At 42.1% G+C, this 25,460-nt stretch overlaps 4 protein-coding genes across 4 annotated transcripts in view; 1 reads left to right on the top strand and 3 right to left on the bottom strand.

Annotated features, from left to right (window-relative positions):
* Positions 1 to 11,123, bottom strand: part of tyw1 (tRNA-yW synthesizing protein 1 homolog (S. cerevisiae)) — a 90,080-nt gene extending 78,957 nt beyond the window's left edge. Inside the window, exons 1-7 of the mRNA XM_030066662.1 lie at positions 10,939 to 11,123; positions 10,165 to 10,292; positions 8,876 to 9,010; positions 7,684 to 7,785; positions 5,555 to 5,749; positions 4,732 to 5,016; positions 1,975 to 2,097 (exon numbers count right to left, since the gene is read on the bottom strand). Coding sequence (XP_029922522.1) covers positions 1,975 to 2,097; positions 4,732 to 5,016; positions 5,555 to 5,749; positions 7,684 to 7,785; positions 8,876 to 9,010; positions 10,165 to 10,292; positions 10,939 to 11,029 — 1,059 coding nt within the window. The 5' untranslated portion in view covers positions 11,030 to 11,123. The remainder of the gene's footprint in view (positions 1 to 1,974; positions 2,098 to 4,731; positions 5,017 to 5,554; positions 5,750 to 7,683; positions 7,786 to 8,875; positions 9,011 to 10,164; positions 10,293 to 10,938) is intronic.
* An 816-nt stretch (positions 11,124 to 11,939) lies between these two features.
* On the top strand, positions 11,940 to 17,892 carry sbds (SBDS ribosome maturation factor). Its single transcript, XM_030066663.1, has 5 exons — positions 11,940 to 12,174; positions 13,059 to 13,188; positions 13,304 to 13,504; positions 14,646 to 14,810; positions 17,183 to 17,892. Exons 1-5 carry the CDS (start codon positions 12,047 to 12,049, stop codon positions 17,309 to 17,311), a joined length of 753 nt encoding a protein of 250 aa, XP_029922523.1. The 5' UTR covers positions 11,940 to 12,046; the 3' UTR covers positions 17,312 to 17,892.
* Positions 17,893 to 20,356: 2,464 nt separating this feature from the next.
* Positions 20,357 to 21,837, bottom strand: LOC115369931 (claudin-4-like). Its single transcript, XM_030066664.1, has one exon. The coding sequence runs from the start codon at positions 21,545 to 21,547 to the stop codon at positions 20,876 to 20,878; it is 672 nt and encodes a 223-aa protein (XP_029922524.1). The 5' UTR covers positions 21,548 to 21,837; the 3' UTR covers positions 20,357 to 20,875.
* A 213-nt stretch (positions 21,838 to 22,050) lies between these two features.
* On the bottom strand, positions 22,051 to 23,394 carry cldnj (claudin j). Its single transcript, XM_030066665.1, has one exon. The coding sequence runs from the start codon at positions 23,143 to 23,145 to the stop codon at positions 22,510 to 22,512; it is 636 nt and encodes a 211-aa protein (XP_029922525.1). The 5' UTR covers positions 23,146 to 23,394; the 3' UTR covers positions 22,051 to 22,509.
* Between the last annotated feature and the right edge of the window lie 2,066 nt (positions 23,395 to 25,460).

The following is a 25,460-nucleotide window of genomic DNA, read 5'->3' as shown; positions in this document are numbered from 1 at the left end:
CAAATAATATTCTCGGTTAACCGAAATAAACCAATTAATGAGGCCCGGTGGTCGACCAAGTAAATTTTCCATTTTCGCCATCCCTACTGGATTCTGTGAAAAATGTCCATGGACGGCTTTTAGCGGGTGGCCTGAGGCCATGCAGGGCAGATGCTGGCTTGGTGTGTGCCTCGTCTCATGCATACCTGCTACAGTGTTAGTGTATTAGAGTTACAACAGTAATGTTATTGGATATCAGCCAGTGCACAACATGCAAGTCACACAAGCAAAAGACGTGCTTCACACCTGGCATGAAACGACACATCCAATCAGCGACTCATTTTAGAGCTCTGCATGTTTCCCCAGTGACATGCCAATCAAATAACTGACTTCTTCAGCCCAATCTTTACAGAATCATTTGTGAAAGGGGAGCGATCATGCCTCTTCCTTCTCTCTCTTTTTTCCACCTTGTTCTTGAGTCACTTGTTCCTCGTGAAGTCTGTGATGTGGGCGTCCTCACTCTTACGCAAGCCTCCGCTTCTTGCCTGCCAGGGTCTGGTGTCTACCGACCCATCTGCCGCTCCTCCTTGAATGAAACCACTCTCCTTTTTACTCGACACACTCATGTCAGGCTGAGGCGCTGGAGGCTTAACACCACCATGGCGGCCCCTTATTGGCCTTAACGTGGAAATGCCCAAAGCAGAGCTGCCTGATGATGAAAGTGGTACTCCGGTTTAATGATTTGACAAATCAAGTGACTGTAGTATTAAGCAGCAGCATGTTAGGTACACAAGTATAACTATACCAGTAGAAATACACTTTTCTGAATACTGTTTGCTTATGTCAAGCTATGGGAAGGCGGCATGATGTCCTTCAGTAACTTCACTCTGGAAAAGCAAAGGCCTCATCTGCATTGAAGCTGAATATGGTTGTCACTCCTTCCTTTAGTGCTTTATCAAGTCATGTTCACCCTTGATATGACTCTAAACAAGAACGGCAACTGGCAGTGCCAAATCTCGCTGGAAACAGGTACCGACAACTGAACTTGACTCTAGTTGTTATGCAAATGAGCCGGAAAAGACCGTTCCCTGAATGCTTCGCTCAGATGCACGTGCATTCAAACAGGTGATGTGAACTACTGTTAGCAAAGAATGTTCTTTTCTGTTGCGACAAATACAAACCTTCTACAGCTTCCTTAGAACCTGGGAACCATGGGTGTTATTTGAAATGTGAGATTTATGCTTAGAGCAGATATCACACAAAAGTACATACTTGATGGTCGTGTTGAAAATACAGGAACAAGTCATGTTAATCATATGCATAAGCATTATCAATCTCCTAAACAGAACATGAGCAACCCAGCTAACAACATCAGCTGTTGAGCCCCAAGATGCCAGTGTTAACAGGGCTTGGAGACTCAGGTGACGTGATCACTGCAAAAACTCAAAATCTTACCAAGATTATTTGTCTTATTTCAAGTCAAAAATGTCTTATTCCTAGTCAAAATATCTCATTACACTTAAAATAAGACATGATCACCTCAGAAGTAACTTGTTTTTAGACAATTGTCTCTTGTTTCAAGTGAAAATTTGCTTGTTTCATTGGCAAAATTTGTTTCTTGTTTCTAGCTAATTTTCACTTATTTCAAGCGAATTTTCACTTTTTCCACTGGCAAATTTTGACAATGAAACAAGCAAATTTTCACTTGGTTCAGGTGAATTTTCACTTGAAACAAGTGAAAATTGTCTAAAAACAAGTTACTTCTGAGGTGATCATGTCTTATTTTAAGTGTAATGGGATATTTTGACTACAAATAAGACATTATTGACTTGAAATAAGATATTTTGACTACAAATAAGACATTTTTGACTTGAAATAAATAATCAATCAATCAACAAATAATCTCGGTAGGATTTTGCGTTTTTGCAGTGATGAATGATAACACAGGTAAAAAAACAACATTAGTGTTAAATGTGTTGTCGGCTGGAGGCTGACCTTGGCTTTTCTGACACTGTTCATGATTCTGCCCAGATCCTCCACGTCGACCACAGAGCCTGATTGGCTCTCCTCTGGCAGGGCAGACTCCTCCTCATCGCTGCTGGACTCCACCAGCTCCGCCTGCCGAGGAGAACCCAAAGAAAAGGAGGGTTAAAGAGCAGGAAATGAAGCGAGGGCAAAGGAAACAGCCGAGACTCAGAGGGAAGACGGTGAAGATGAAAAAGCAAAGTGTCACGGGCGTTGGTGCTGACCCTGGGCTGAAACGGGGGCAGCTTCTCTCCAGAGGCTGTGAGGCTGTGAGGCTCATCAGCTCCTTGGCTTCAGTCTGTCCTCTGTGTTGCTGAGACCTCGTGCTGCTGTTGCTGCACTTTTTTAACATGCTGCTTGGTTTTCAACAACCGTATTTCCCCAATTAATATCCCGGGCGTTTAATATGCAAAATCAACTTGGACACCGGGCGTTTAAAAGAACCAGGCGGCTATTCTCTGCAGGCCTTTATTTATTTTTGCACAGACCTGCACCAGGCCATTATTGTGATGACAGTTACTGTCCAACATATTTAAGATTACAGTACACCCTTTTTTCTAACGTTAGCTAGAGTTCTTATTTTGACAGAAAACGGAAGTGCTGCACAGTTATTGTGCGGCTAACTGTTTACTTGAATAGCCTTATTTTGGGTTTACCTCATTATGATGCAAATAATCGCCCCGGCGGTTTTTCGGGTGGGCGTTTAATACGCAAAATGGGTGCAGACCCCAGGCGTTTAAAAGAACCAGGCGGCTATTTGCGGCCGGGCGATTAATTGGGGAAATACAGTATGTGTTCTTTTTTTTTTTATGGGCCTTTAGGTTATTTAATTATTTATTATGGTAATATTATTTATTCTTGCATGATGTTCTTTATACTGTACGCTGCTGGACATGCGTAACACATTTTGTTCCGTCATGTTTTTAACACGTTTGAATGACAATAAACTAAACTCAACTGATCTGAACTGCATAAATCCATAACCCAGGTAAAGTTTTTCCATGATTAAAAAAGGGAGCCCATACAAAACAGGTTTACCTGCAAATCATCTTCTTCTCTTAGGCTGCCCGATTAAATAAGAAAAGCATATGCATATTTATGGCGCTTCAGAGGATTTATCCCGGCGTGGCCAGCCCAGCTCCATGACTGTGCCCACACGTGCAGCTGCAGAATTAAATGCATGAGTGGTGGGTAGATAAATCATGATCATGGACCCCTCGCCTTCGTTCTCCACTTCGCTCAGCTCTGGCTGAATGTCACCCCTGCTGTGCAGCGAGGGGAGACACTTTCAACTTGAGACGGCTCCGAGACTCATGCTGCCATGACAACTGGTCATCTGTGTGTGCCGTGATGTGTAAAAGAAGTTAGTGTGTGCGCGTGTGTGCATGTGTATTTGCATCTGTGTGAAATGTCGCAATTTCAGTGAATAACAAGAAAAAAAGTGATATTTTGACATCCTTCTGTTGACAAAAATGAGAGATTTGATGCAAGTCATGTAGAACATTTTGTAACAATCCCATCCTTGACCATGCACGACATCAGTGCTGCTAAATCAGGGCATGATGAACTGAGTGTAACACTCCTCGTGCTGAGTCCTTCTCTCGTTTTAATCACGTTGTTAGGGAGCAACACAGAGTCATCACCACAGCCAGTCCACTTCACAGAGCAGGGAGATGAGAGCTGCTTTGGTGTCTAATGTCTCCATGTGATGCTGAAAGGCAGGAGCACAGGCCAGAGGGCACCCTCCTAATGACAGATATCATCTGCACTAACTCACTTTCTTTAATCTTCTTCTCTGTCTTTGATCAGTCATTGTCTTTCCCTGCTTACTCGTGTTTGGAGTCCCGGGGGCCTAGAGGCTATCCCAGCATGCACAGCATGGAGGGCAGGGAAACACCCTAACTGTGCAGCCAGGGTAACACATGGCTAACACACACACAGTGTAATACAATACAGTACAATAATACAGCCATGCTCTAATTCTCATCTGTGAGCAATGTAGTATAAATACAATATATGTGCAATATAAGGTGTCGTCCTCCACAGATGACACAAGCAGCTCTTAGGCCAGTTATTAATAAGATGTATTATCTCTTCAAGTTTCATCAAAATTGTAGCAGTTATGGCCTTTCTGAGTTTGAAGTTTGGACCTTTAATTACAGCTTCAGAATATTTATTAATGGTCCACAACACGGTGCCAAAATGCAGAATTCTTCCAGGTTTTGTCAGAATTAGATCAATGGAGCCTGAGGTATCAGGCTTGAGTTAATATTTTTGACCTTCAATTATGGAGCCTCCATTAATCCAATCTGTGTATTTTTTAAGCACCAAAGGACGATGCCAGAATGCATCGTTACTCAAAGTTTGCCAAAAATTTGGACCAGTGGTGTCTGAGATATTACATTTGGCAGACAGACGGTGACGGCCCCATTAACAGTCCCCTCACATGATTAAATAATCATAATCCTTATAATTTGACTCCTGCAAAAGAGGAATGCAAAAAGATAATTTTCCTACATGAATTGTTAGAGGTGACAAACAGGACAGCTTTTCAGGAACAAAACACTCTTCAGAGGGCCAGACTGCACAGTTCTTCCCACTGCAGGGGTCTGAACCAGCTGAACAGCGTCTCCAGGCCAACCTGCTGCCCTCAGGTGTGAGTACATTCACAACGAGCAGCCACACCAACAGAATCAGAAACTTTATGGACCGCTCTTCCATCATTACCTCAAAGTTATCGTGCAGTGCTGCCTTCTCCTCCTCCGACTGCCCCTGGCTCCTCTTCGTCCTGCTCTTGCAGGAGCCGCTGCCGCTCTTGCAGCTCCCGGTGGAGCTCTTCTTCTCGCCCTTTGCCAGGTCTTGCAGACGGCTCAGGAACTTGACCTTCCACGCCTGGAAGTCTGCCTGCACGCTGCCATTACGGCTCTTCGTCACGTTGCAGTCACCCTCTCCCCTGGTCAGGATTCGCATGCCGCTCAGCATCCACAGCCACTTGTCCACATCTTTACCGACCTGCAAGGAGGGACAAAACACAGGTAGGTTAAACAGGGCTGAATTGGTCACATGTATAAAACTTGTGAAGTGTTTATTATGCCAGAGAATTTGCAATAAGCTAGTGGAGTGTTTCCCAAGTCACTGTTGTGATGATTAGTTGAACACCTATGTGTAGCTGGACTACGCTGCCCCCTGTTGGGCTTTGACAAGTAGTCCTGAAAATGCTTTGATTAAAAAAACTTCACTTAACTGTGTGTAAACTACAGAAAGTGGCCTGGCATTTTGAGCAAAACTGGCAAGAAATGCCTCTGGTGGTGAAAATGATCATCAATAAATATAAATGTACTGCTGTGGCACAAAAACCCTCCACCCGCTGGCATTTCAAGACTTTCCTAATCTCCCACAACCTGCAGGACAAGCATTTCAATGAGATTTTTTTTTTTTCTCTCTGTAAATCCTATCCATGTTTATGTGTTATGTGTTCATAGCACAATTTGAAGAGAGCTATCTGATTGGCAAAAAGACTAATGGGATTCAAGACGCAGAGCATTCTCACTGTGTTGTAGTGGCCAACATAGACGGAGTTCCCCAGGCCGAACACGGCGTATCGCAGGCCTCGGAGGTAAGTCTTCCCGTATCTGAAGTCTGTGGACGCTTCCTCCAGCCACTTACAGAACCACTCAGCGTTTTCTGTCGGCTGTCCGTCCGTGTACGTGGCCACAAGAAACACACACACGGACTTGTTGCTGCACTGCACAGCCAAGAGATCAAAGCAGACGAGCAGGATTAGTGAAACAACGGAGCAGAGAAATTCAATAATGTAGAGAGGGGAAGTTGGTCTGCCGGATAACAGGTAAAATGAAAGACCTCCATCATTCTGATATTATAATAATGGATTTATTTCAGACACATAGTCCACATGACAATTATAAAAATAAAAAAAAAAATAAAAAATAGATAGATATTGTGAACAAAATGATTACTGTTTTTGCATTTAGCTCATGCTCTTCAAAAAAAGCAACTTATGATGAATGCTGCAGCAAAATAAAAAATTATTCTGCTGTCATTCTACCTTCATCATCACCATGACAAACAGCTAAGAGTAAGGAGTATGAGAGTCAGCGGCACAAGGCCCTGACAAGAGATGCAACAAAATATGTCTGACCAAAGAGGATTGAGTTCATTTAACTAATCGCTGGAAAGGCGGTGGCAGCCCCCTGATGTTTTGTTTTGCTTCTAAGTTTCTTAAAATGCACTTTGCAGTTTGATTTTTTGTCTGAGATCTGTGCCAAGTGCTACACTACATCAAAGTGGAATAAAAATAGAAATCTTTATCAGTAAAAGTATAAGATTTAAGCACAATAATTATCTAGTTAAAGTATGAGGAACCTCGGCTTAATTTGGACAAACTGATAATTCTGCCGTCACAGTTTGTGAAAGTTACATTCCTGAGGATCCCTTTTCAAACCTTCAGCTCTACTGCATGCTTCAAGACCGCTCAGGCTCCTGGACGTTTGCTATTTTCTCTTAAATCTCTTCATATTTTTGGACACTGCTACTGTCACAACCATAAATTGTCAACACCGTCACTGTATAATATTTTCTGTATAAAAAATATTAAATTAGATTATGGAATAAATGTAAACTTTTTAAGAAGAGGTCTGATGCAGGTAGCAACAGGGGGGAAACAAGCTGGCTAATGTGAACAACTCATGCTGATCATGTGAAAGAGCAGGTTTTTGTCTCCACCGTCAGACGTCACCACCGTCAGGTTTTCTGTGTGACGGTAATGACTGAAGTCTGAAAAATGCTTATAACAGTGCTCAGGATTGTTATTTTTTGTACCAAATAGTTCAATAAAATTGTTAAGCAAGAAGCCATTGACTTGAGTGGTATAAATTTTGGAAATGTATGTTTTAATGAGGCGACTGTCACCACCGTCAGACGAGTGTCACCACCGTCAGAGGCAGTTATGTTGGTTTTAAATGAATATACGTACAATATGTTTCTTTGGTGCTGTTGAGTTATTAAAGTATTAGTCTCTTTAATACAAAAATATGTTTTTTAAATTAAAATTAATAAAAACATAACGGTGACGGTGTTGACAAAAACAAAGTAGCCTAATAACTGGAAAAACCTATTTTATGAAAAAAAATGCAAAATGAGGAGGTTGCACCGGTACATTGTTGAACAGCCAAGACCTTGGCCTATAATGATATACCTTCAGATTTTGTAATTTAACACACTTTTTTTTTTTTTTTCAAAATTAAAACCTCTTTTATCCAAATTCCCAAGAATCAGTGGTTTGATTAATGAACGTTTTCTCATCAAATTTCTCCACTGACTCCATCAATAAAATCTGTCATGCAACATAAATGCTGTCATAAACTCAGTGACAAGATATTGATGAGGACTTGTGGGACTAATGGCTTGTTGCAGGTGGCCTATAATGACACACTAGTGATGCCCGTGGGGAAATGATCATTTCACTTTCCACAGCAAAGTAAGAGAACATGTTCCTCTACAAAGCAGCAGCCCTGAAGTCGGCAGAGATTCAGCGTCGTGCTCATCAACACGTCAGCTGGGCAGGCGCTTGCTGACACAGCTGCATGGATCATGCTATCCTGTGTTGGACCTACTGCAGGAAAAAGCCTGTTTGCTTTCGGCTCCGGTGACGTGGCCTACCTCATCAGCGAGCCGGTCATCTGGATCGTAGTCTTTCATGTCAATCACTTCAGCTGCTATGCCCAAAGCCTTGACGTCGTCTGACAGATCTTTTGCAAAACCCTGGAAACATCGAGGTAAAAATCACAGTCAGTACTTATATGATTTTTAGAAGAGGTTTTTTAGAGTCACTATACGCATTATTTAGGCCTCTATTCTATCTAGCCTTGCACTCAACAACCATGACTGAGGTTTCAAGATTTGTTTCTCTTTTGATTGTGTACAAAATTGCTTTGAACAGTTTGAGTGAGTCTGCTGACGAGACCAGTCTATCCTACTGTACCACATTTACATACACACACACACACACACACACACACACACACACATACAGCCAATAATGTGTATGCAGTGACATCTTCATTCACAGTGCAGTTTATAATAATACGGGATACAGCCAATAAGCCTCCAAAATATTATTCTTCACAGTATTAAAAAGGCAAGCCTTAGTTCAGGGGTCCCGCATTCATTCAGATGAGACCTCACGTGGGCCACATTAATTTTAGGTAACAACAATATGACCCAAGTCAACGCATGGATATTTAAGACTACTTTCTGCTTTATTATTTTGAATCGAGCAATTTGTATCCTACCAGTCAATGAGAATTTGAATGTTGGTGCACGAAAATAACGAATAATGTAGAATTACATAAAGCAGAAGAGAGAAATATAACAAACAAATAGAACAGAAGAAAATTTCTTCAAAACTTCTACATTCCACATCAACTTTTTGTTTTTTGATAGCACGTTTGCTGAACTAAATATAATGCAACAACAGTCAGTGCAGCAACTAGCCAGTTTTTTTCCTATACTTCCACCCAATTCTACTTAATTTATCATTATTTATCATTTTATCATAAAAAAAAACTCTTATTTTGTTCATTACACATAGTTGGTAACAACTGGATGCAAATATTTTGACTTAAAAATGGATTTAATAGTATGTTTGTTTTTTTTCCTCCTTTCCCTGCAAATGATCTTGGCAGCTGGATAAAACTTACAATATCCTTGACATATCTGCTTTATTAGGTTATTTTCATCACTTTAATTTTAATTCATATGAATCATTTGGCAGTATACTCATATCGTGCATCATGCACATATTATCATCATGAGCCAGTGAGCATGTTTATTCAAGTGAACTGTACTCTACTTTAGCTGTTCCTGTCTGGGAGCCGTAGAAGATCTTCACTCCTGAAACATGAAGCACAGCGTCTTTCTCCTGAGAGGGGCCACTCGTCCTCACAGCTTTGCAGACCCATGGGCCCACTTGTTTGGCAAAACTTTTCTAAAAAAAAAAAAAAAAAAAAGTATAAAGCAAAAACAATTCACAAAGAGACACCAAGGCATGACACGTGTTCTTGTACAGACAGACACCTTCTGACACAAGATCCCTGTTTTGTCAACTCAGAGGTGAGCTTAAAGTGTGCAAACACAGTTTTAGTCCAGTTGTTTTATGAAAAAACCTGGGACAAACTGCAAGAGAAGCAAACTCAAGTCCCAAGGAATCCCATTGGTGGAAAGTTTTGAAAATCCCCTCTATATGACCATATAATACCAAAAAACACTGTTTTTAACACACAGGGGAAAGGGGTTCAAAATTGTACTTTCAGATATCACTATAAAAATTCACAAGATGATTACACACACAAAGACAAGAAAAAAAGTCAATTGAAAGTTCTTTGAATTATTCTGTTTACACATGCATATCACACATTATCTGATTTGATATGCACTAATAAGGAATAAATGGAATTGGAATAATTCCATTCCATTCCATTCCATTCCATGCGCTAAATGGAATAAATGGTTATTAAATTAAATTAATTAAAAGGTTACTATATAGCCTATATAGTAACCTTTTAATTCACTGTTACATTGTAACCTTTTAATTCAAGGTTACTATATATATATAGTAACCTTTTAATTCACTGTTTAAATATCTGTTCTGGCATTTATTCCAATTAGTGCATATCAAATCAGATAATGTGTGATATGCATGTGTAAACAGAATAATTCAAAGAACTTGTAATTGACTTTTTTTCTTGTCTTTGTGTGTGTAATCAACTTGTGAATTTTTATAGTGATATCTGAAAGTCAAATGTTGAACCCCTTTCCCCTGTGTGTTAAAAACAGTGTTTTTTGGTATTATGTGGTCATATAGAGGTGATTTTCAAAACTTTCCACCAATGGGATTCCTTGGGACTTTTTTCCCCTCACTCAGGACAAACTGAGGATACAGAATCAGTTGAGTTTGCTTCTCTTGCAGTTTGTCCTAGGTTGACCCCAATTTTGGCCTAAAATTACTGGACTATTTTACAAAAATCAGTGTCTCTGAAAACACCACCGATGCAAATTCACGCACAAAACATCACATAAGGGTTAACAAATGCACCAAGCACAGGTAGAGCCTCACACATAATAAGACAAACGGCAGCTTACCTTTTTGAACGCCACCTGTAAGGAGAGCCAGATCCCAAACCCCAGCGCCACGGCGGAGTACAGATAGAGCCGGCCGTGCCACAGCGACATGAGGCAGCCCTCCGGGGCTCTGTGGGCATCCTCCGGCCCTGGAGGGAGGGACACAGCCAACGCTTCAATGCATGTAAATGTAAATGTAAATGGTGTGCATGTAAACATAGTGTTTATATTGCTTACTGCTATTTATCATGTGTATACTGTATATTTCTTCTAAATTTGCACACTGACCTACCTCTATGCACATTTTATACACCCATGCACACGTTTTTTTCTGTTTTTTTTTTTTTTTTGCACATTGCTTTTTGCACACTGGGTTGTACTTAGATCTTATTCTTTATTATTATTATTTTATTTTTATTTATTTATTTTTTTAATCTTTTTTTTAAATTGATTTATTTAATCTGTAATCTGTGGATACTGCTGAAAAACTGCGAATTTCCTGCGGGATGAATAAAGTATCTATCTATCTATCTATCTACATAGTCAATGTTATTGTGATATACGGGTGACCTGGATTAGCTACAGCGCAGATGAAAATGCAAAACCAACTATTGCTTTTCTGTTGCTTTCTCTGTGGCTCATGTCGACACAGCAGCAAACATCCGGATAACCGGGTTCAAATCCCAACTTTGCACGACTTTCTTGCAGAAAACACGCTAAAAGGCGGCGGACTAGCACGCCACTGTTATGCTAGCAGTCACTATAACTAACCAGTGTGATTTCAAACGAGCTCACCTTTGGTGTCCAAGGTGCAAACATCCTTTACTACACAGAGAAGAAAAACCAAGACACGCGTCGTCGTTGCGGATGCTCCAAAAGTGCACATAATTAGGAAAGCGGCGCTAATAATGTGTGCAAATGTGTGGAAATGGACTTCAGCAGTTTAGTTGTTTAGTTGCCGAACGGATCCCATTGATGTGCACCAGGGTTGCCAGGTCTGTGAGACAAAAGCAGCCAAACAGCAACTCAAAACCAGCCCAAAACCCGTCCAACCGGGTATAAAAAGGGCCCAAAAATCAGCCCAATACCAGAACTCAAAATATGCCCATAAAAATCCATATATGTTGCTTTTAAAGTCCAACAGCATTGCTATAATTGCAAAATGCACTATAATATCTATAAAATAACACCATAAACATTAAAGGCAATTCCCCGAAACAGTTCTTTCACCTATTTAATTTACAGTATATCAGAAGTTAAACTATAATATGAGATACCTTACTCCAGCTGAGTGGTACTGATGATGTGATTGGTCATGTGCTGAGTGGCCTCACACAGCATTGGCATATTATTTGTCTGTGGAGCAGGTGACACATGTGGATAGTTTATATGCTGATCTGACCCGGAGTCAGTTTGACAGGATTTGGGTATAAACATTGGTCATTCAAAATATGAATCTTTATTCATGTCTGCCCAAGCCCAACCCGCGGACAAAATGTGTTACCCGCGGCAACACTTAAAAAGTAGCCCAATTTGGCGGAAAAAACGCGGACTTGGCAACCCTGATGTGCGCCTATGCATGCCCAGAGTGCATGCCGGGAAGTGCAGCTTTATTTGTGTTTTTGATATGTTTACGAAACTGTCGTATGCTAAATGGAACGCGCGTCATTACCAATCATTCATTTTTATTTATTTTTAAAAAGTTCGCTGTAACGTCATTTACATTTCCGTTGACTGAAACCGGAGGTGGAACCAAAACGGAACAGAGCGGAACTGTTTGTCAAGTGGCTGTTTCAGGGGGGGCTGTGATTAGTGATACACCCAGAGCACCTCGACGACGCTGTGAACTGACAGCAAGTTTCTGCTTTATCAGCTGCGTTTCTGCGTAAAAACAAACCTAAAAATGTCTATATTCACGCCGACGAATCAAATACGGCTGACAAACGTGGCGGTGGTTCGGATGAAAAAAGGAGGCAAACGGTTTGAAATCGCCTGCTACAAAAATAAAGTTATGAGTTGGAGATCAGGAGCGTAAGTAGCGTCAAACGTGAAAACAATAACATTCTGGGTGTTTTACTGATGCAGCTAACCCGGTTACCTGTAAAACTCATTTATCACCTGTTAGATATTTGGGCTGCTGTGTCTGGCTGGTTAAAGTCTGCCAGTAATGTAATAATAATAATAATAATAATAATAAACTTTATTTGTATAGCACCTTTCATACAAGAACTGCAGCTCAAAGTGCTTCACAATGAAAAGAAGAACATTTGAAAACACATTAAATAAAACGTTAAAAAGAATAAAACACAGCACAGGGTGGAATTAAAAAAGGAAAAGGCTAAAAATTGAAATAAAATTTGAAATAAAACAAAAGATGCAAATAAAACAATAAAAGACAACACAGTGTGGAATAAAATAGGAGCTAGTTAAAGGCTAGAGTGAAAAGGTAGGTTTTCAGTCTTCTTTTAAAGATATCTAGTGAGCTGGCTTCCCTGATGTCTAAAGGCAGTGTGTTCCAAAGCTTAGGGGCGTAAGGAATAAAGGCGGCATCCCCGATTTTCTTTTGACTGTTGTAGGGAACCAATAAGCAGCTGACGATCGCAGTGTTCTTTGGGGTGCAGAGCCAATAAGGGAGTTGGCAATGTAGCTCGGTCCCAGCCCATGAAGTGCTTTGTATACAAGTAGGAGAACCTTAAAATCAACTCTAAATGTTACAGGGAGCCAGTGTAGGGCAGCTAAGACCGGACTAATATGCTCTCTCTTCCTGGTTCTGGTTAATAAGCGAGCAGCAGAGTTTTGGATGAGCTGAAGTCTGTCAGTGGTTTTCTTTGGGAGATGTAAGTTCAGACTCGACCTGCCAGATGTTGACGTGATGAAAAATGATCTGAATTTCCATGTGTTCTGTTTTCTTCCAGCGAAAAGGACTTGGACGAGGTTTTGCAGACAAACTCTGTTTTCGTAAACGTGTCAAAGGGCCAGGTAGCTAAGAAAGACGACCTGAGCAAAGCTTTCGGAACAGATGACCTGACAGAAATCTGTAAACAGGTAAGTGGTGTCATTTACCAGTTCACTTTAAAGACCAAGACAGCATTCAGCGCCATTTTCACAGACGTGTTCCCTGTTTTCTTCTGTTTGTTTGTTTGTTTGTTTTGTGGCACAGATTTTGGCGAAAGGCGAGCTCCAGGTGTCAGACAAAGAGAGGCAGAGCCAGCTGGAGACCATGTTCAGGGATATTGCGACGATTGTGGCGGAGAAGTGTGTCAACCCGGAGACCAAGAGGCCGTACACCGTCAGTCTGATCGAGCGGGCCATGAAGGACATCCACTACTCAGTGAAGGCCAACAAGAGCACCAAGCAGCAGGTGAGGAGCTGCACTTCATTACAGTTTGAAGCCCCATGCTGTCAGCAGCACAAAGGGTGAACTTTGCACACACCCAAGAGGCTTGCAAGATCTCTGTTTACCGAGAGCCAATGCTACATAGTCGAGGAAATCAACAAAAAGTAATGATGTGTGATTTTTCTTTATTGAAATAAATGTAAGTATCGCAGCTCTCCGTCATCAGTGTAACACAAAAGTGATTCAGCCTGTAGCCCTGTGTCTGTATCTGACCCACAGCTGCACAACGCCGTGGGTTTTGTTGTTTAATATCTGTTGGGTTTCCTTTGCTATCACTGTAATTAAAAAAAGATTTGCATTCGTAGTAATACGATTATAAGATATAAATAAAGAGATGAATGAAGCAGATGAAATCAGTCTATTTACATGTTTTTGAAACTGATGAAGCTGTAAGAGTCTCTGACTTAGCTGGTTCCAGTTTAGATAGGTAGATAGATACTTTATTCATCCCGCAGGAAATTCGTAGTTTTTCAGCAGTATCCACAGATTACAGATTAAATAAATAAAAAAAAAAAAAGATAAAAAAAAAATAAAATAAAGAATAAGATCTAAAAAAAAAAGATAAAAAATAAAGAAAATAAAGAAAAAAAAATAAAGAATAAGATCTAAAAAAAAAAGATAAAAAAATAAAGAATAAGATCTTATTCAGTCGTTTATTCCTTCTTTCCAACATCCATATGTGATACAAACAAGACACTGTGAGACAAAACACATGCTTGGCATTGTAGACATTTATTAAAGTTGCATGGGCAGCGTGGACAAATGATGTCTTTGACAAAATAGCTTGACGTCGATGCACATATTTTTACATTTCTTATTTTCCCTTTCTATTTCTGATCATTTCACTTATGCTGATATATATTTTTTTCCTTTGAGAATCTGAGCAACTGCAACTTCCCAGTTTCCCCTTGGGGTTCAATGAAGTATTTCTGATTCCGATGTTGGAACAATATACACACAATATTGTGATAATATATCCCAGACAATATCTAGTCTCACATCTGGATGTCAGGATAATACTGACATGTTGCCCAGCCCTAACGATAATCCATTTTTATAACGTTCAAATGTTTCTCTGACCTGCACGGCGCCCTCCTGTGTCCAGGCTCTGGAGGTGATCCGGCAGCTGAAGGAGTCCATGCAGATCCAGAGGGCCCACATGAGGCTGCGGCTGGTGCTGCCAGCTAAGGAGGGCAAGAGGCTGAAGGAGAAGCTCAAACCGCTCCTGAAGGTGGTGGAGAGCGAAGAGTTTGACGAGGAGCTGGAAATGGTGAAGGGGCATATTTGTTTAATACTACATCAGTGACTACGTTTACATGCACACCATATTCCGGTTCGGCTCAATATTCCAGTTAAGGTAGCTGCGCCGCGGAAACTGGAATAATCCGTTTACATGTCACTTGGCATGTTCCTGTGTTTCGGTGTATTCCACTCTCTGACGTAATGCGACACTCGAGCTGTGTCCCAATTCAGGCTCTGCATCCTTCCAAGGCTGCATTTGAAGGCCAGTTACGTCACAACACTGCGCGAAGGCCTGTCCCAATTCATCCAGAGCCGAAGGATCCTTCAAATGCGGCCTCCTTTTCAGCCGTTGGTAGTCGATTCGGAGGCTGCACCGCGACTATCCTTCTCGGCCTCCCGTATCCCAAGATGCTTTGCGTGCTGCTGCTCAGTCGGAGAAAAGTTCAGATTTCACATTATAAATATTCGTTTTTTACTCATTTGAACATCCAACGCCATATATGTTAAACCAAAACCCCTGTTCTGTCTTGTCTGACAGAAAGAAACGTTGTATTTCGGTCTCCGGAGTTTGTTGTCATGGAAACGGCGGTAACGGCGGTTACGCAACCAGGAAATACTCCGAAGGCTAGACCGTCCCATTTCGTTGCCGTTAGTTGACGGGGGAGGATGCTTCGGTTGAAGTCCGGGTCCTCCGAAGGACCCAGACTTCAGAGGATGCAGACCCTGAATTGGGACACAGCTTCAGCCTGCAGGGGGCAGCAGTACGCGTATAGGCGTCTGGTCTGCCGGAAAAACAGAAGAAGAAGTCTTCTTCTTTGTCTTTTTCTTCTGTCGCTATTTCTATGTTTTCTCCCATCGATATCCTCCATGATATTTAAGTCTTTCATTAGCTGAAGGTGGACTGCAGTCTCCTGGCTCTTGCTGCTGTTCGCCCTGCCGTTTTCCCCGCTTGCAGTAACCATAGCAACAAACACGCCACAGAATTCCTTGCGAGTCGAGCATGCGCAGTCGTGACTGAATATTCCGGTTCGGGGAGTTTTCCGACTAAGGTGTTTACATGCCACAGTATTCCGGTTGGAACAGGCACATGCCAGAGGTCTGATTCAGAATTCTCTCCAACCGGAATATGACCTTAATCAGGTTCGATGCGTGTTTACATGACACGTGCGCAACCGGAATATTGAGGATATTCCGGTTAATACAGGAATAAGGTGTGCATGTAAACGTGCTGACTGAAGAGAGTTTTGAATAGAGCTGCCAGATAGAGCACGTACCACCGAGGCCCAGATCTGATTCCATCCCAGGCCCTTTGCCGCATGTTATCCCTTCATCTGTGTTCACTGTCTCTGTTTCATGAAGCAGAAATCAAGCCCCATAAAGTCAAAACACAAAACAAAACAAAACAAACAAACAAACAAACAAAAAACAGGAGTTTTAAATCATACTCTGTCAGGGTTCCCCCGGGTCATGAAACTTCTGTAAAATCATGGATGTCTTTTTTGCCTATTCCTGACGGGGAAAATCGAGGAATTTCATACATTCCTGGGACACGTCATGGAATATTATGGAATTTTGCCAACCTCAATTTCAGAAAAAAAAAAAAAACCATTAGTAACTAGTTAATTAACTAAAGTAATATTTATTGTCTGCTATGTTCAGATTGTGGCCACTTCTAACCCTAACCCTAACCCCACAGATTAAAACAGAATAATTAACTTTAAAAAGTTCTGAATCTGAAGTGTGTTTAAAATTTTGGTCAAGGAAATAAACATGTTACATTTATCATTAATGCAACATAAATTGACTGTCATGGAAAAGTCAGGGAAGCCTGTTCTTTGAGGATGTGACTTGATGATCATATCAGGCAAAAAAAAAAAAAAAAAAAAGCATTCTCCAAACAGCTGATTAGGGCTTGCCGATATATCAATATTATATTGATATCAGGATATATGACGCAGATATCGTCTCGGATTTCAGATATCGTAATATAGTAACATGGCATAAGTAATGTCTTTTCCTGGTTTTAAAGGCTGCATTAACATAAAGGGGCGCAGCTGTAATTGTTCCATTATCATTTCCACATTACTAATGATTATGTAGGCCTATTAGAAATCTGTTGTATTTAAATATGTTTTGAAAGCATCATCCCCTAAATATTGTCACAATATCAATATCAAGGTATTCAGTCAAAGATATTGTGACATTTCTTTTGTTCATATTGCCCAGCGATAAAGTAGATATGCAAAATGGGAAATTGAAACAAACCGTCAGACAGTTGCTGGCAGTTTTTGGCTGTAGCTTGTAAGTTTGTCCGTTCTACTTGTCGTTTTGGTAGCCGACCAGCACATGATTTTTGATTGGAAACCCGTGTGTCTCTGCCCCCCCGCCCCTCACACTCAGGTGTGTCTCGTGGATCCCGGGTGCTTCAGAGAGATCGACGAGCTGATCCGCTGTGAGACCAAAGGCCGAGGCTCCCTGGAGGTTCTCAGTCTGAAGGATGTGGAGGAGGGAGATGAGAAACTAGAGTAACCCCTCACCCCCCAACCCGGCCACCCAGGACCCTTTACCACATCCACACTAAAGCCCATCATTTAGGCACACAAACTGCAGAGACAGCCATTATTGATCCGATTAATACCAATATATCCATTCCTGAATCCCAGTTTCTCTTTGCATAAAGGAATTATTTCAATGAAAAGACTGTGGGAGATTTTTTTTGTTTGTTTTTCCACCTAGAAATTATATGAAAGGATGTGTTAAAAAAAAAAATTATATGGAATGTATATGAAAATTATATGAAAGGATGTGTTAAAAAAGAAAAAAGTGAAAGGATGTGTTAAAAAAAAGAAAAAAGTTTGAGCATTTATAGCATAGCAGCCAGATCAATCAGTTGCTCAGAGCGCCTATACTGTATTATTTACAGAAAGGCATAAGTATCACTGGACCACCAGCAAAACTCCTGAGCAAAACAATTTGCCTTCCATTTTTCTCCTGCGACATGTAATCCTGTTCAGCATCTCTATTTTATGCAGTTTCTTTTACCGCTATAATTTATATTTTGTCATTTGTCATTAATTTGATCTATGGCAAGTAAATATTTAAGAAATGTTTGTCTTTGTTTTATTCAGTTATATTATTAATACTCATTGTTGCTCAGTGATTTGTCTTGTTCACACATTTTCCTCCGGCATATCAAGATGTTTCTCCACACATCCAGTCGTCACACTCTCAGTTTGATGAGCTGCCCTTCCATAATACTATTTTTACAGTTGCCCTGACTGCATATAATGACCTCACTTTAAACATGATTGAAATTGCAATCATTTTGATTTTCAGTCAGACAATGTTGACTGCATTTTAAAGTTTTCTAGTTAGTGTTTTGCAGAACCTCAAGACTACAATAATGTGAACGGCTGTGGGGGGAAAAGCCATTTACATTCATAAAACTTGAATACAATGCACACATTTACACTGGACAGCTTGTCAGGCTCAGATCTGCTTCTTGCTTCAAACCCCGTAATAATGAGGCTCTAAGCGTCTGTTTTGACACTACATTTTTTTCCAGTGTTGGGAAACAGGGCAAGAAATGATCACAATATTCAACAAATCCATTGTTAAACAACATTTTTGTGAGTATTGTCTTCGCATCCCTACTGTCCAGCAGGATGAAATTCACCGCCGGCTCAGGTCACGTCTTCAGCTCTTGAGTCTCTGGTGTGGTGGCGTTTGTGTGTTTCTCTATTTTGAACAGGAACCTGATATACACTATATTACCAAAAGTATTCGCTCACCCATTCAAATGATCAGAATCAGGTGTCCTAATCACTTGGCCTGGCCACAGGTGTATAAAATCAAGCACTCAGGCATGCAGACTGTGAAACAAGACATTTGTGAAAGAATGGGCCGCTCTCAGGAGCTCAGTGAATTCCAGCGTGGAACTGTCATAGGATGCCACCTGTGCAACAAATCCAGTCGTGAAATTTCCTCGCTCCTAAATATTCCACAGTCAACTGTCAGCTCTATTATAACAAAATGGAAGCGTTTGGGAACAACAGCAACTCAGCCACCAAGTGGTAGGCCACGTAAAGTGACGGAGAGGGGTCAGCGGATGCTGAAGCGCATAGTGCAAAGAGGTCGCCGACTTTCTGCACAGTCAATTGCTACAGAGCTACAAACTTCATGTGACCTTCAGATTAGCCCAAGTACAGTACGCAGAGAGCTTCATGGAATGGGTTTCCATGGCCGAGCAGCTGCAGCCAAGCCACACATCACCAAGTGCAATGCAAAGCGTCGGATGCAATGGTGTAAAGCACGCCGCCACTGGCCTCTAGAGCAGTGGAGACGCGTTCTCTGGAGTGATGAATCACGCTTTTCCATCTGGCAATCTGATGGACGAGTCTGGGTTTGGAGGTTGCCAGGAGAACGGTACATTTCAGACTGCATTGTGCCGACTGTGAAATTTGGTGGAGGAGGAATTATGGTGTGGGGTTGTTTTTCAGGAGCTGGGCTTGGCCCCTTAGTTCCAGTGAAAGGAACTTTGAATGCTTCAGGATACCAAAACATTTTGGACAATTCCATGCTCCCAACCTTGTGGGAACAGTTTGGAGCGGGCCCCTTCCTCTTCCAACATGACTGTGCACCAGTGCACAAAGCAAGGTCCATAAAGACATGGATGACAGAGTCTGGTGTGGATGAACTTGACTGGCCTGCACAGAGTCCTGACCTGAACCCGATAGAACACCTTTGGGATGAATTAGAGTGGAGACTGAGAGCCAGGCCTTCTCGACCAACATCAGTGTGTGACCTCACCAATGCGCTTTTGGAAGAATGGTCAAAAATTCCTATAAACACTCTCCTCAACCTTGTGGACAGTCTTCCCAGAAGAGTTGAAGCTGTAATAGCTGCAAAAGGTGGACCGACATCATATTGAACTCTATGGGTTAGGAATGGGATGGCACTTCAGTTCATAGTATGAGTAAAGGCAGGTGAGCGAATACTTTTGGTAATATAGTGTATATACTGAGTGATACTGCAGTGTTGTAAAAATCCCACACTAAATCTACAGGCAGCTGCTAAAGTTATGAATTAGATATTTATTGTTTTTATTTTTATTTTATGTTCAATGCTATGTACTCGATTAACATGAAAAATAAATTCTAAAAAATAGACAATATGAAATTAAAAAGTTCTAACAGTATTTACCCCCTTGCTAAATTTTGGGCTAAACTGTCACACTGAAAACAGCTTGATCAATATTTTGCGTAGTAAGGACTATGGGGAAATGTTTTTCTCTAATAGTGGCTTTAATCTTGGTTTCATTTGCAGCTGAGCAAAAAACTAGACCTTTACATGTTAATGGAAATTCAGGATGTCAGGAAAACTCCTAGTCAGAATAGTCGAAACAATAATTCTCGTGGTATTCTGTTCTGAATTAAATGAAAGCAGATCATCAAATGCAAAAATTCCCACGGGAATCTCTATGAAGTTTTCCTGTGTTTTTGTTGCCCAGAGTTCAAACCACCATTATATGTTGTGTGATAACGTGATGTTTGTAGACACATACAACACATCATGTGTGATCATAGTTATACACCACGCTTTATTCCACAGTCTCAACATTGCAGATGAATTCAACTTATAAGTAAACAGTGTTATCACTCTCAATAAATGAAGGATAAGATATGGTGTTAATTTTATGCAGGGAGATGCATAGAACAGTTTTTGGTATCAATATTAAGTAATATAAGGCAGCGCGGCGTATCAAACTATCAGGAAGCTTCTATGTGTTAAGGGAGTTGGTCTGATGGCATTTAGAAAAGCATGTGATTTTTTTTTTTTTTTTTTTTTAAGAAAAGACACTGATTAAAGGTCTATGTTAAAAATTAAATAAATTTTAAAGCACCAGAATAAGTTTCAATATCAAAAAATAGAATGAAATGCATCCCTGTTTATGCTGATAGATCAAAACAGATCAAAGCAATTTCCTGTACTGATGCATCGGCCAGTTCATAGCAGTGCCTCAGCACCCTGCCACCCTCAGGTCTGTTTCACAGAAGTGCTCCAGTCTGATCACTCACACCAAGCCGAGTCCCCTCAGACCGCCTCAGATCTGCGTTTGTACTGGCTGTGTGTGAATGCAGTTCTGTGGATGTTGCTCAGGGGGCTGCTTGCCTGCTCCCCTAGATCGGGGTACCTCCTGTCCTCGGATCCCTCACGCACCTCAAACTTGGGGCACCTGGTTGTGAGAAACGCTCCTGCGGCCACCATCAAACCAAAAGACACCCATCCCAGGTACAGCGCGGCTCCCCAGTCTCTGCGCAGCGGCACGGCCCCCTCCAGCGGCTGGCTGGTGTGGTAGCACGTCCAGGAGATGGGAATCAGCAGCAGAATCCCGGACAAAACAAAGAGAGCACCAGAAACCACTTTGACCTGATTGCGCTTGGGGAACCACACCGCCCCCACCGCCCCGATCACCACGGCGAAAGCCCCGACTCCGATGGCTGCCATGATGAGGGCTCTCCACACGCGGAAACTTCCAGACAGGGACATGAGAGACTGATAGAAGGAGCAGTGCAGGCTGCCGTCGTGAGCCAGGTCCCAGTGGTCCCATTCCAGCCACACCCCGTCCCAGTAGGCGGGCAGGCTTGCGGTGGTGTTGTCCACCGTGCCGCTCACCCTCCACAGGGACAAGCAGCGCGTCAGCACCGCGCACACCCACCCCGCAGCCGCAAGACCCAAAGCAGCCAGCTCCAGCCACCGATCCATGACTGTGGCCGGCCCGCTCCTCCTCTTCTCTGCAGGCCTGACTGCCTAACCCAAACCAGCTGGCATCGGCTGAGCGCGCTGAGGGTGTGGTGTTATTTTAGCGTGTGTGTGCATGTGTGCGTGTGTATTGTCCGACTTTTTTGCGCGTCTGTTGAAAAGCACAAACCGGTTCTCCGCATGTTCGTGAAAACAAGCAGGCGCTCGGTGACACTGCAGCTGGGCGGAGGAGGGAGATCTGTGTTTGGTCTGCCATGGTTTCATAACAATCCCTTTCTCCCAGTTTCTGTCGAGATCCCGAAAACAATGATGCCACTGTGCTCCTGACTTTTCAGCCGCTGTCCTGTGATTTTCTGAGAGGAAACTCAATTGAAAGAGCCACAAGTTTTTACTGAGACGTGTGATCTCAAAATACCATCGCAGCTCCCAAGAAACAATTAACATGATCCTCTATTGCTTTCCTCACTGCAGAAGAGAAATGCAACTGGCACATGTTTATGCTAAAATCTTTATTTTTTTTTAATACCTTGAGGCAAATCACATCACACAAGCACTCAGACATGCAGAAGTATCCTAAATAGGTCATATGCTGTTTTTTTTTACATGGTTACTAGCACACAATACGTTTCATTTTCTACTACAGGGAAAAATATCCACATTTAAGCACAGCATATCTATTTTTTACAATCATACTTGGCTTATGTGTGACAAGCAAGATGGAAACATTATTTCTTCACAATGGCAGGGAGTTTCACTTGATAATTAATTTCTGACAGATTGCCGTTTCAGACATTGAGATCATTGTAAATTACAGCAGCACTGAGTAAATATAACTTCCATATTATTTGTATTGTATGAGACAGTTCCTTTCATCTTGATGTGGTAACGTGAACTCTGACATTCTTCTCAGTATTCAAACCCCGGGCCTGATGTGTCTTCAAACCTCTTCTCTCACTCTGCTCCCGTCACACATAGTTTTTGATGGCATAGCTGCTGTGTGTGGGTGTCCTGGCCTGTGTGTATCCACTGGAGGGGTACCGTGCCCTCTGTGGCGGGCAGCTTGTGCACAGCACCGCCCCGCCACAGAACAGCAGCCCGGAGGTAACGAAGCCTATGTAGATGGCTGCGCCCAGCTCTTTCTTCAGCACCTCAGGGACCCTCGGGTTGTGGAAGTCACTGATGATGGAATTGGCCGTCCAGGAAACAGCGACCACAGTGGTGAGGCCCGCCGTGCCAAAGATGACCCCCGAGCCCAGCACCACCCGGGCCTTGACCCGCGGATGGTTCAGGCAGTTGGTGCAGCGTGCCCCGAGCAGGAAGACGAGAAACCCAAAGCAGCCCAGAACCAAGCTGATGCAGATGAGGCCGCGGGCGGCCTGCAGGTCCGGCGACAGGTCCAGCAGGGCGTCGTAGATCTTGCACTGCATTTGGCCTGTGTACTCGTTGACACAGGTCATCCACAGGCCCTCCCAAAACACCTGCATGACCACCAGGTGTGTGCCAATGAAGGCTGTCACCTTCCACATGGGCAGAGCACAGATCAGGATGATTCCAGCAACACCCATCATGGACAGGCTGATGCCCAGCTCCTCCAGAGCCATGGGACTGGGCCGGCTTCCTCAGAGGCTGGGGAGAGCAGTGAGAGGACAGAAAGGAAGTCAGTTTCTTATGTTCTGATGTCATTACAATGAACCTGCATTATTATGGCAGCTCAGTAGATACACATAAACATTTTAGAGCAGGGGAACTAAAAATCCCCCTTATCCCCAAGGAACATGTCATGCACTCTGACTTCAGCTGGAAATTGCAGGATTGTGTCAAAGTATTTGCTTCTGGTTTGTGTAACAGTAGGCAGAGTACAGTATATATCTACTTCAATTCAGTAAAATTGTTATTAATCACTGAAATTTTATATTTTTCATCTGATTTCTACTCCTAAATGCTCGTTCTATTATTCACCCATCAGACTTTTGGGAAGAAATCATTTACAAATGAACATCAAAATTATTTCAAGCCAATGTTTCCATTTTATTAAAAACACTGTTAATTTCAGTGTATCTGTGTGATCTGGCATTTTGTGATGTTTGTCAAAGTTTTAGTTTTGTTGGCTCTCTGTTACAGCAGAGTTGTGCATGATGGGAAAGCACCACTAGGTGGCAGTGTGCAACCAAAGACAGACAGACTCAAACCTTTTGGAAAATTAAGTCAGCAAAGCTTATCTTGTTCAAAAATGCAAATACATCCAAGCAATTGATAAATTGCTAATAACTGTATAGGCAAGGAATTAAATTTGAGAACACAGGTTTGCATTTGATGAATTCAATTCCAAAATGAATGGAAAAAACTGCCACCCACTCTTATATTCCAGCAGCTATGCACAATATTTTGATGGAATTGTGCACTTCATGATACAACTGGTAATGATATAACCCTGACCATGATATAACTGGTAGTCCTCTTAAATGTCAGCTGCTAACATAGGTCTGTGTTATGCTATCATGTGCATTACTTATATTGCAGCAATATTTTTCTAATAGTATGGCGGCTATGCGAAAAATCGTGCACTTCACGATACAAGCATGAAATTTGGCACACTGTTAGAGCATGCCCTAAGGATAATTTTTGGCTACAGGGCCATCGCAGATTTGTCCCGTGGTAACCGTGGCAACCATTTTTCAAAATGGCTGCCACCTGCTATGATTTTACCTGTAACTCAGGTTCTAGACCACCTAGGATCTTGATCCTGGTGGCTAATCCTACATTTTCAAGGATGAGGAATACAGTGGTACTATTTACAACATGCTAGCAACTACCTAACTACATATTTCTGGCATTCAGTTAATTAAATAATAGTAAAAACCATCAAAATATGTATTTCGGTAGTAGAGTACAGTGTACATGTTTTCTAAGATGTTGACAGATATGCCATGAAATGCATGTGTGTTATGGCAATGGCCAAAGTTGAACTATACAGCAGTACAGAGACAGGATACCATTTAGCCTAAAGGCATATCTAATAAAGCCAAAGTGGAAAGACAGTGTGACAACACAAAGTTACGTATGATGACACAGTCCACCACAGTAGTAAAGGGCAGTGCACTGAAGCTGCCTCGGCACATTTGCATCTTCCACAACACCTTTTTGCAACCACAGCAGAGGAGGTCGCAACATGCCAGGCTTGCTTCTGGTAGTGTGGTCCAGTCAACTTCCCATCCACCTGTCAGAATCAGAATCAACTTTGTTGTCACATGACACATTTTACAGGCGTAACAAAGTGGGTTAAATTATTCATTCATTCATTCATTCTGTGTCCTTCCTCTTCCATACCCAGTCACCTGGGGAGGGGAGTTCAGGGACTGCAACCATGGCCTGTCCCCAGCAGTGACCAGCTTGGTAGGCTGCCCTCTTTGTATGTAGTGCTGCTTGTGTTGGGGGGGAGTCCACCAATCGTTCTACCTTTTTGGGTGAACAGCTGATTCCGTGATTCCTGGCTACTAGTGTGGTCATACAGCAATACCACAGATCACTCAAGAGGCTCCATCCAGTCATCTACGGTGTCTGGCATGGTAGCCATGGCACAGAAGGCACGAGTCACATCACTGAAGTTCTTCCATGTATTCCATGTCGTCTTCTTACCCCTGCCTCCAAATGATGACACAGTGTCACAACCAGTAAAGGCAAGCAGCATGATGAATGTTGAGTACCTGTTTCTCAGGGGCAAAGGATGTAACACAATTTGCCAGGAAGGAGAACAGCTCAGCTTTGTTCTCATCAATTCGTAGATACTCTGGCTAATTCCCAGGAATGGCACTGGATTGCTCAATGTGTCAACGAATTCCCTTCCCTCTCTTGCTGCATGTTTCAGCCTTCAGCATTTCTAGTTAACCAGACAATACCCCACAAAATTTCCCATCAA

This window comes from Myripristis murdjan, chromosome 13, assembly GCF_902150065.1.
Source record: "Myripristis murdjan chromosome 13, fMyrMur1.1, whole genome shotgun sequence".
In the NCBI taxonomy this organism is placed as follows: Eukaryota; Metazoa; Chordata; class Actinopteri; order Holocentriformes; family Holocentridae; genus Myripristis; species Myripristis murdjan.
This window is presented reverse-complemented; position numbering and strand designations above follow the sequence as displayed.